This window comes from Chrysochloris asiatica, unplaced genomic scaffold (assembly GCF_000296735.1).
Source record: "Chrysochloris asiatica unplaced genomic scaffold, ChrAsi1.0 scaffold00020, whole genome shotgun sequence".
Classification (NCBI taxonomy): Eukaryota; Metazoa; Chordata; class Mammalia; order Afrosoricida; family Chrysochloridae; genus Chrysochloris; species Chrysochloris asiatica.
In genome coordinates, this window is record NW_006408538.1 from 381,080 (window position 1) to 392,313 (window position 11,234).

The following is an 11,234-nucleotide window of genomic DNA, read 5'->3' on the forward strand; positions in this document are numbered from 1 at the left end:
ATTTCAGGAGGGACCAGTTCCTGGTAAAGTGGAGGCTCAGTGAAAGGAAGAAGAATCCCCACAAGATGGACTGACATATGGCAGCACCAGTGGGCTTAGGAGTAATGATTGTGAAGCTGGCACAGGATTAAGCACAGTGTTTCATTCTGTTGGGCATACCACTCTAAGTCGATACCAACTCAATGGCAACTAACAACAATATAGAAGTGGAATTGCTGGGTCATATGGTAACTGCTTAATTTTTGATGAATCACCAAATTGTTTGCCACAATGGCTACAATGCTTTGCATTGCCATCAGCAATGCACAAGTGTTCCAACTTCTCCATTATCTGTGCCAATACTTGCTATTCTCTGATTTTCTGATAATATCCAGCCTAGTAGGTGTGAAAGTTTACTTCTATAAGGTGAAACACAATATATAAAATAGTACTGAGTCTACAGCTCAATCAACTTTCAGAAACTCAGTACCTTAGTGTGGCACTCTAGGATAAGCGGAGTCCTGGTGTGGTGCTGTGGGTTAATGTGCCACACTGCAAAGCTGTTTGAACTGCAAGGTCGGCGATTCAAACTCACCAGCTGCTCCTTGGAAACCCTACACAGGGTCGCTATGGGTCAGAAGTGACTCGATGGCACACAACAACATAGGGTAAGTAGTGGACCACAAGGTCAGTTAGAATCACAAGGTCAGCAGTTCAAACTCACCAGCCACTCCTCAAAAATCCTAGGCAGGGTCCCTGTGAGTCAGAACCAGTACCAGCTCCTTTTATGCCTCCTTCCTAAGTTTGTGTTCCAAAGCACATTTTAATGTTTAGACCCTGAGTTAATTGTAATACAAAAGCAAATGTAAACATTGTCATTTTCAGACTCAAAGACTGAAAAAAAAAAGAGGGTTTAAGACTCAAGATGTAAGTTTTAAAAAATTATCTTTATTAAGTTTCTGATTCAGCACATGTATCAAAGACTAATCAACATAAAGTAAATAAGACAATAATTGGAAGTCTTACATCTCTTTCTAAACTCTGACCAAGAATGTCAAGATTGCCACCGTTACCATAACTCCAACCTAGTCAAGTTGTAGGACAAGCTATCATGAACATACAATGTGCACAGATATGAGGAGGCAAAAGACATGCTAGCACTTGGCTCTCTTTTCCTTGTTGACGTTGTTCTATTTGACAGTCTGGTTTTGTTCACATGCTAAGTACCAAATAGAGTCCATAGGTGGCTCAGGGTCAACCTGATCCAATACTCATCCGGAGGAATGCATTCTTACACTGTTGTACCTGCAACTTTGTTTTTTGCCAGGATGAAGCTCAGAGATGTACAATCAAATCTAGATGACAGTGCAGACTAAATCAAGAACTGAGGTTGAACAGGAACTGAGTTAAGGCATGAATGCACATATACACACACACAGCACCCATGATGTTATCATGAACATTGTATTCTTTCAGTCGCCTAACAAGAGGCGTGGCAGCTAACCACAGTTGCTGAGCATTGTGGGCAACTGCTCTCCATAGCGTTATGCTAACAACTGTGTGTGTTTTATCAAAAACAGAAAGAGGAAAAAAAAAAAGTCCTAAAAACTCCTTAATCTGTTACAACGGCCCTTGAGCATGGAACTCATGTAGCAGCATCAATGACTGGCTCTTCAATAATTCGGAAATAAAATGTAGTTTTATTATGTGTTTCTTTGGTAGTCATCACTACAAAGTTTTCAGTTTTTGTTACCTATAAGACATCTACTGGACAGAAGATCAAATTACAGAGAACTATGTCTTCTGTACTGATTAGATAAAAATATTGAGCTCTCAAAGCAGAAGTTGCTATGCTTCTTGTTGTCTTACTGGGCATTCTCTGCAAGCAAGACTTCATAAGAGGAAAAACGCATGTCAAGGAGGTATGCTTTCTATTTTTCTACAGTTGAACAGTTCACAAAAATTCACATTGGTCAATTACTTCTGATCAAATCGCTTAGAAGCCAATCCCAAAGGGACAGCAGCATTTGGTGTCAATGCCACTTTCTGGTCATATATTCATTCCATTGTTGCTGGTTAATATCTCAGGAGCACAGAATTTAAGACTTTTTTTCAATCTACAAAGGAGCAAGTTAAATTAAATTAAGCCTTAAATACTTCCACCATCTGCCATATTTCTAGATTCTGTCCAGGCAGTGAGCAAATTTGATGAGAAAAAGCATTTCAGAGCCTAGAGAGGTGTCAGGTATTAGGTAAATTAATTTGGTTTTTGTACAAAAAGCATGGTAATCTGGCAATGGAGTACTTGTCCTATGGAGTACTTGGTAGCCAAAGAGTACTTGGTAGCCAAGGGTACTTGGTAGCCTTGGGTCTCTGTCAGCAAGACAGCAAAGTGGGGTGTCCTGTAGCCACTCTTGCCCCCGTGACGGCTACTGATCTTACAAAGGCCTTCAAAGACAATGGAAGCAAGAGTAACTGTGTTTCAGTCTCTTGAGAAGTGCCCTGAAGTAAGTCAGCTTCCCACAGGTGAGGGGTTTCTCACCTCTACTGGGTCCTTCCTTAGTGGCTAAATGACGCCAAGGAATTGTCCTAGCAGTTACTGCCCAAATGTACAGGCTCCATACAGGATCATAAAACACTTTCTAAGAACGACAAACAGTGTCAATTCAAAACAGTAGTGTAGTGTTCTATGGATTCTGAATGTCGTCAGGGCTGAGGCGACTACATTTAAGGTGTAAAGGGACTGTTTGAAGACGTTGTGTTACATTTTGAAGTGAACTAAGGGAACAAGCACAACATTTTAGCTCAAGTCTGAACCTGCCCCAGACCCGTCTCTAAGCGACATTTATCAGGAACTGTTTGCTTACTCCAAGCGCTCTCTCATTCACCATATGGCAATGTTTTTTGACTTTTGTGCTTTCGGGAAGTAACTAAATATAGAAAGCTGAGGGACATTATCACTGTGTTATAGACTTTTTTGCTTGAGTATAAGACGCTATCCTACAGCATTGAACGCTACAATCTCGTAAAATAATCTTGTAAACATATACCATATTTCTCCTATAAGAAAAACTGAGAAGTGTACCATGAAGGCAAAATTTGTTTTGCCTACTCTCAGAATTCCTCGGAATGGCAATGTACCAGGAAGGTCAGTGGGCTGTTAGTAAAATCTTTTGGTCTGACACACCCAGTCCGATTGTATTAAAAGTCTAAAGCCTCAATAATTAAGTGCCAAACTCCTTCTCTGTATATGAGAATTGTACTATGATTATGTATTAACACACACACATTAAATAAAATTGATACAGATGTACATTTTCTTCCAAACAACTGAGTGATGTTCTCAGTTTGGGGGTAGATGCAGGAAGAGGTGAAAAGTCCTATTGGTGCTTTTACTCTCAAGTTCTTACAATGCTAATCAAACACTATGATTCAACAAGACTTTTTTTTTTTTTTTTTCATTCTGTAACTCTTAAATATGCATTCGAAGGCAAAAATGGAGGTTTCTATACTGTACAATATTAAATATCTACAATGTCATGGTTCCATGTTTTTAGGAGTGTGTTCAATAAAGAGTTAGCTATTAGAGATGTCTGTCACAAAGCATGGATTCTTAAAAATTACTGATAAATTAATCTCAGTTCTCTGATTATATCCAACAGATACACATTCTCATCATAAAATATACATTCTCTAGTAAGTTATTTTCATCCACAGCATATATAAATATGCAAACACAGGTGGTAAAAATCACTTTACTACCAAAGTACAAAACAGTAACTGCTGAAAAAATAAAAATAAGGATGTTGCAAGTATTAAGAAAAGAGTGACTCAGAGTGTTCCACTTCAAAGTGAAACCAAATGATTTATTTGTGCTAAATTAATGCAAATAATGTATTCAGAATATACTTCTTTGTATACTGCACTTGCTTTATAATGGATGTAATAAGAATTCATCAATGCTAATGTGCTACTTTCCTTCTCTGTCAAGCAAGAACAGTGTTTTGTGGCCATTATGTCGAGATATTCCTATAATGTTCATTTCAAATAGCATTTTCTAGTATTTTTTGCACCTTTAAAATATTTGTTCAAACTCTGTTTTCGGGGAACACAAAAGAACGGAAGGGGAAAATAGCTGTTTCTGTTACAATCACGTTGCCTTCGGCAGCAGAAATCAAATAACACATTCTAATCAGGGTGGGGTCAGGGGGAGCAAAAACATTTACCAACTCATGTTAGAGGGGGCAGCTCAGGTACCATTATAGATAAAGAAAAGTATCACATCATATATAATAACATGGGATCCATTACTTAGAGATTGTTTTACAAGAGTTCCAACATGGATGTCAGTAGATACTGAAAATAAACTGTAAAAACTGTTTCTGTAGAAAGCTCTATTAAACAGTACGTACGTCTCGGACACTGATTCATCTAACTTTCCATTCTACAATGAAAGCTAGATGCCTCAAAGGTGGGAACTGTAGTGCTGAGTTGGTGTGTGTTTGGTAAACACCATTATAATGGGGTTGGGCTAATAACAGCTCAGTAATTCTCTGCAAATTCATGGGGAAAAATATATATAAAAGATAATCCCTTTTTATTTTACAAGCTGAAAAGCCAGGAAAATGAAGTTCTGGGGCTGAGCAAGAATTGCACACTGTTGCTGCTGAATGATCAAATATTGAAAAGCATGTGTTCCAGCCAGGGAATGAACATACAAGTAAGATTCAAGTCAAACACTGATGGAAAAAGTCGTCTGATTAGTGTCATTGACCCACAAGACTGGCTGCGTTTCCGACAAACATTTACAACACAAAGAAGAGTGAAGCCTAGATAAACTCAGTGCAAACAGGTCAGATCCAAATACGCTGGGGAAGGAAGCCTTTGGCGTGAGCAGACGGCTCCGTTTTACGAGTCCCAACTTGAACTTCAGACTAAGCACATGCATTAAGGCTGGGAGGAAGGGTGCACTGAATGTTGAGAAGGGGCGGGCTGTGAGGTGGCTGCCGAGGGGACCGCAGGCTGCATGGGTGGCGGAGGCGGAGGCGGAGGTGGCTGAACTGGGGTCTGTGTGTTGGGAGATGGAGGCGGCGTGGGCCGTTTGAATTTATCAGGACTGCTGCTTCTCCGCGGCGAAGGCCTCTGTGGAGTGGACAGGAATACCAGGTTAGTATAAGGTACAGCCTGACACACTGCTGAGGCATGTGAAAAACTGACTGACAAACACAAGAAACTAGGGGTTTCCTCATCCACCCCTACTGGTTTCTGAACTAGTTCTAAACAAGGCTGAGCTTGCACCTACAGCTATAAAAAAAAGCAGCGATGTGAAATTACCACAAAACTTGCAACAACCAAACTACTGCACCTGGGACCCATTTTAGAGCTGTAGCTATCTATAATCATTTCAATAAAACTGTAAGACAGTATAGATTCCAAAAATCCATAATGTGAATGGCAGACATCTGTATCTCCCTAGGAAACACAAGTTGTTTTCAATCTGTGGATCAGACTAGACCAAAGATAGACCTTTACTTCGGACAATTTGTCAATTAAAAAACAAACACACACACACATGCAACAAGAGAGCAAGCACAATGGTTCACATGTTCCAGCACATATCAACTCTGTCTCTTTGGAAAGTTCATTTTTAACTGATTTGTTCCCTACTGTTCTCATCTTTAAGGTGGCTCTCATCTTGTAAAAATTAAATGAGAATGTAACCCCCATCACGGGAGGGATTGGGCCCATGTTCTTCATCATGCTATTTCCAGGTTCGGCAGGCTTGCCATACAATTGCTGGTGGTGGTGGATATGTGCCGTGGAGTCGGTTCCGACTCATAGCAACCCTGTGCAGGGTTTCCGAGGCTGTAAATCTTTACAGGAGCAGAAAAGCCTCATCTTTCTCCCGTGGAACCGCTGGTAGTTTTGAACTGCTGACTTTAAGGTTAGCAGCCTGACTCGTAACCACTACGCTACCAGTGGTTCCTTATACTACCTGGTAGATGTTAGGTATTCAAGAGTTTGCTGAATGACTAAATATACAACAGATGTTTGCCATGCTCTTGGCTTACTATGTAGTAAATACTCAATGAATAGTTATTAGAAAAAAGAGCAGCATTAATTTCCACAAAGACAATTCATACATCACAGGGTTAAACAAAATTATTTCTTTGTACCCAGAAAATTTTAAACGGGGGGACAACGGGACAATGACTCAGTTTCATCTAGGGACCAGAAATCAGTTCCTGAGAACCACATCCCTCAATCAAAGGGTGTAAATCTACAGTGCCATCGCCTGGGGTTAAATGCCAGTTCTATACAGGGGTCCTGGTGTGGTGCTGTAGGATAAGGACTCGACAGCAAAGTTGGTTTGAGCCACAAGGTCAGCAGCTGATGCTCACTGGCCACTCCCTGGAAACACTACCTAGGGTCATTATGAGTTAGAACTGACACAATGGCACTTAACAACAACAGTTCTATACAGCTTCAGAAAAGATGTGATGTGTAACTCATTTTTCTGGACTGTTCCTCTCTTTGGTTAGGAACCACCATAGACCTCCTTCCTCTGAGCTCTGTACGGAGGCATTCGTACATTGTGAGGGGGCATCAAAAATGGAATTACAAGACAACGGAATTTTCCCACAAATTTTCTGAAGAGGATATGCTACCTAAGCCTCAGATACCTTCTTTATTCTACGCCTACAAGAAGGCAAGGCATACTGAGTAAGGCACCAGCTCTTTATGTTCTAGTATATGAGGGGACTGGAATTTAAGGATGAATGGAATTAAGGTAATTCTATATATTTGGGGGGTGTATAACCACTTCTTCCTCCCATATCCATTCAGCCTGTGTATCTGTCCTTTCCACTGTTGTAGCAGGGTTGAGTATATAACAGTATTGACCTCTAGTCCCTCTAGTCCCTCCATTCTTCCTTATGTCTTCATTTGTCAACCATTCAAGATCAAAAGGGCAACATTTACCTGGGAACAAGGTTCAGAGTGGTTGGGAAGGAGGGTGGACTGGGAACAGGAACCACAGGGAGGAAGTGGGGTCACTGCTGTTATAAGGAGGGGATTGGAATCATTGAGATGAAACAAAGTGTGTCATTTGTTGGATGTAAAATCGATGATCTGCTCTATAAATCTTCACTCAATTCACAGTATGTTGCTTTAAAAAAAAATTTTTTTAAGGTAATTCTATTATATCACAAACTTTCTAAAGTCCCTTTGTACAGAGTGCTGGGAAACCACGTAGCGGTTAAACATTTTACTGGTTATACTCTTTAAAGAGTACTTATGTTTTCTTTATATTGAGGTGTTGTTGTTACTAAGTGCTGTGGAGTTGGTTTCGACTCATAGCGTCCCTGTACAGGGTTTCCGAGGCTGTAATTCTTTACGGGAGCAGAAAGCCTCATCTATTCTTCCGCAGAACAGCTGGTAGTTTCAAACTGCTGACTGTGAGATTAACAGCCCGATGCATACTAAAGTCTTCAGTAAATTCTTCAAAGCGCTCTTGACTTTCAGCAAGAAAGGTTGTGTCATCTGCACATCACAGGTTGTTAATGAATGAGTCTTCCTTCAATCCTGACGCCTGTGTTCTTCCTGATATAGCCTAGTTTCCCAAATTATTTGCTCAGCATGCAGAGTGAGTAAGTATGGCAAAAGAATACAAGCCTGACACACACATTTCCTGATCCCAAATCACACAGTATCCCTTTGTTTTGTTCAAATGACTGTCTCTTGGACTATATACAGCTTCTGGACAGGCACAATTAAATGTTACGGAATTCCCATTCTGCGCAATGTTATCCGTATTTGTTCTGATCCCCACATCTGAACGCCTTTGCATAATCAATAAAACACAGTTGAGTAAACATCTTTTTGCTATTATCTACTTTCATTCAAGATTCTTCCAGCATCAGCAATGATGTCCCTCAATTCAACTCCTCTTCTGAATCCAGCTTAAAGTTCTAACAGTTCCCTGTCGATGTGCTTCTGTGACTGTTTTTGAATTATCTTCACCAAACTTTACTTGTGTGTGGTATCACTGACATTGTTAGATGATTCCGACATTCTGTTATAATGCAATGAGCAAAGACCTGGAGTTAGAAAACCAAAAGGAAAGAACATGCTCAGCATTTCTCAAGCTGAAAGAACTGAAGGAAAACTCCAAGTCCAAGTTGCAATATGCAATTTTGGAGTATTCTATGGACAGAAAATTGAACAATGTAAGAAGAATCAAAAGCAGATGGCAGAAATACATAGTCAAGTGTACCAAAAAGAAGTGGCCAACATTCAACCATTTCAGGTTGTCATAGATGATCAAGAACCAATTGTACAGAAGGAAAAAGTCCAAGCTGTACCTGCAGGCATTGGTGAAAAATGAAGGTCCAGGCTCCAGGAATTGATAGAATACCAACTGAGGTATTTCAACAAGTGGATGCAATGCTAGACGTGCTCATTCATTTTCCAAGAAATGTGCAAGACAGCTCCCAGGTCAACTGCTGGAAAAGATTCGTATTTGTGTCCTTCCAAACTTTAACACCCTTTTTGGCATGAGATTTTGATCTGACCAGCCATAGTTTGGGGTATTGTGTGATGTTTTTTTTTCCCCCAAGAAAGTTATTCCTATGGCCATAAAAGAAATAGGTTATTAAGGAAGTTGCAACAAAAAAATCACAAAACGTGCCCATGAAGATCCATCTCAGGTTTCTCTGTCTTCATTCTCAGTGGTGATCACAGCCTGAGAGGCTCTCCTGGTCTGAAAGGGTCCACTGAGAGTATCCCACAGCATTTCCCAGCTCTCTCTGGCTCTTCATCTCATACTAAACTTCTCGAATGCATGAAACGATAGCTATCCAACTGCAGATGAAAGTTAATCCATCAAGGAAAAAATACAAGTATTAGCCCATGTATTTGTTCAGTTTTAGTCTGTGCTTTTCAACCACTTGTTGCTGTTGTCATTGTGTACCACTGAGTCAGTTCTGACTCACAGTGACCCTGTATAGGTTTTTAGAGAGTGGTTAGTAGGTTTGAACTGCCAATCTTGAGGCTAATAGAAATGTTGTTTTTCAGAGGGAAGGCCGTGAAGATTTTCCTATTAGCTGGCTACCATACATTCTTTCCAGAGCAGAAAAAGTTGTTGAGGTTTATGTTGTTGTCCTGCACAAACACCGTCAAACTAGGCCAGTGATTCTCAGTCAGGGACGATTTAATTCCCTGTTTCTAGTTGGCATGTGGCGATGTCTGGAGACAATCTTGATTGTTACAACTTGAGGGTCAGGGATATGGCTAAACATTCTCAAGAGACAGCCATCCCCTTCAAAACAAATTATGCAGCCCTAGAAGCTAACAATGTCACAGCTGTGAAACCCTGACCCAGACTATGAACGACTTTTAGAAACCCAGTGAGGAGATTCAAGAGTTGAAAAGGAAGCTTATGAATCGCCTAGTTCAATCTCCCATGCAGCACTGGTATTACATATGCTGCCCTTAAACTATAGTCACTTGGTTTCTGCTTGAATCATTCCTGTCATGGCGAGCTCACACTCACGAGGCAACCTCAATCAATCACTGATGGTTAGCTTCGATACCATGTCTTCTAAAAATAGTGTCTTTTTGTTGTTGTTAACTGCTGTCGAGTAGGTTCAGACTCATAGCAACGCTGTAAAGGAATTCCAAGGATTCAAATCTCTGTGGGAGCAGAAAGCTTCATCTTTCTCCTGCAAAGTGGCTGGTGGGCTCGAACTGCCAACCCTTTGGTTCTCAGTCTGGTGATTATCCTACGGAGTGACTGCACTTCCAAATAGTGTCTTAAGTTTGCTTTACAATTCTATTCTTAGTAACAACCTAGGATAATTCCACTTCCCTTTTAAAATGATGGTCCTTACGTAACAAAAAACAAAAGAGCTGCCATGTCATCATCCCCTTAAATCTTTCTACCAGCCATTTCCTTCTGTCACTCATCTAGAACACATTTTAACCTTGCAAGGTAGAGCTCAATTTAAAAAGCTCCTAATTGTACATAACACCCAGCAAGCTGGCAAAACCACTTCAGAATTTTCTTCAATGCTTTTGTAGAATAGGGATCTTCCTATCAATATTCTCATTTGAGAGAATAACCTCAATTGTCACCTGTCTGGTAACATGTTATCACCTACATTCCTAATTACTCGATTAGCCAACTGACCAACTCAAAAGAAATAAATTCCTTCGAGTCTGAACTAGATGCATTCAAGGTTTCTCCTAATGCAGGGAGAAAATGCTGTGTAAATATAGAAAAAAGGCTAATTATAGAATTATGTTGAGGGCCAATGAACTTTGAAAGTAATAATGATAACTATTTTCTGACATTATGGCACCCGCAATAACGCTTGGTGACAAGAGGCTCAATCGAGGCCCTGGCCAGATTTCAAATTCGCTTTCACAAAGGGCAATTTTTCACAAGAAGTGAAGTTGAAGGTTTGCCTCCTGGGAACAATTTTGGCTTCAACACTTCAGGATTTGGTATTAAAGAGTTGAGAAGCCTCTACACTTTTAAGGTGAGCAATGAGCAAGAGAGGAAATGTCTAAGAATACCAGTCCTGCTCTCCCGACCAGGACCAGCTGGTACCACAACTAGGACCAAAGTGCTACTTCGACCCCACATACTTACTGTGATGCCATGGGAAGTTCCCATATGCTGCACATGAAGGCCCGGGGAATTGTAGTAAGACATTCCGGCTCTAGTCAGCGATGTTGGTGGTGTGAAACCAACTGTGTGACTTGCATATGATAGACCTGAAACAGAACCAAAATTATTATCTCTAACTCACAACACCAAAGATCCACGGATATGACACTCAGTTATCTAATGTTTCCAAATGTCGGGAGATTTGAAAATGCAAAAATGCTCAATCTTTCACAAAAATGTAAACAGACAAAAATAGTCCTGTCAGGACTTCAACTGTGAGGTATGCAAGGTATGTGGGAACAGAAGAAGAAACAAGAATAAAGTAGGAGAAAGAAGAGAGCAAAAGGGAAAAATGAGATGTAAGAAAAGGGGAAGAATTCAAAACCCACCTTTCATCACATACAAAAAACAATGCAAAGTAAACTACAATAGCTCCTCATAGTATAATGAACAACAGCCTAGTATTCCACATTAAACCTATGTCTCTCTTCAGACTACTATTGTTGTTAAATGCTGTGGAGTTGGTTCCAACCCATCGAGACCCTGTATAGGGTTTTAGAGGAGTGGCTGGTGAACTTGAACC

The 11,234-nt window shown here is 40.4% G+C and overlaps 1 protein-coding gene across 1 annotated transcript in view; it reads right to left on the reverse strand.

Annotated features, from left to right (window-relative positions):
• Window positions 1–4,755: 4,755 nt before the first annotated feature.
• CCDC6 (coiled-coil domain containing 6) overlaps window positions 4,756–11,234 on the reverse strand; it is a 146,985-nt gene continuing 140,506 nt past the window's right edge. The window contains exons 8-9 of the mRNA XM_006835795.1: window positions 10,634–10,758; window positions 4,756–5,121 (exon numbers count right to left, since the gene is read on the reverse strand). Coding sequence (XP_006835858.1) covers window positions 4,927–5,121; window positions 10,634–10,758 — 320 coding nt within the window. The 3' untranslated portion in view covers window positions 4,756–4,926. The remainder of the gene's footprint in view (window positions 5,122–10,633; window positions 10,759–11,234) is intronic.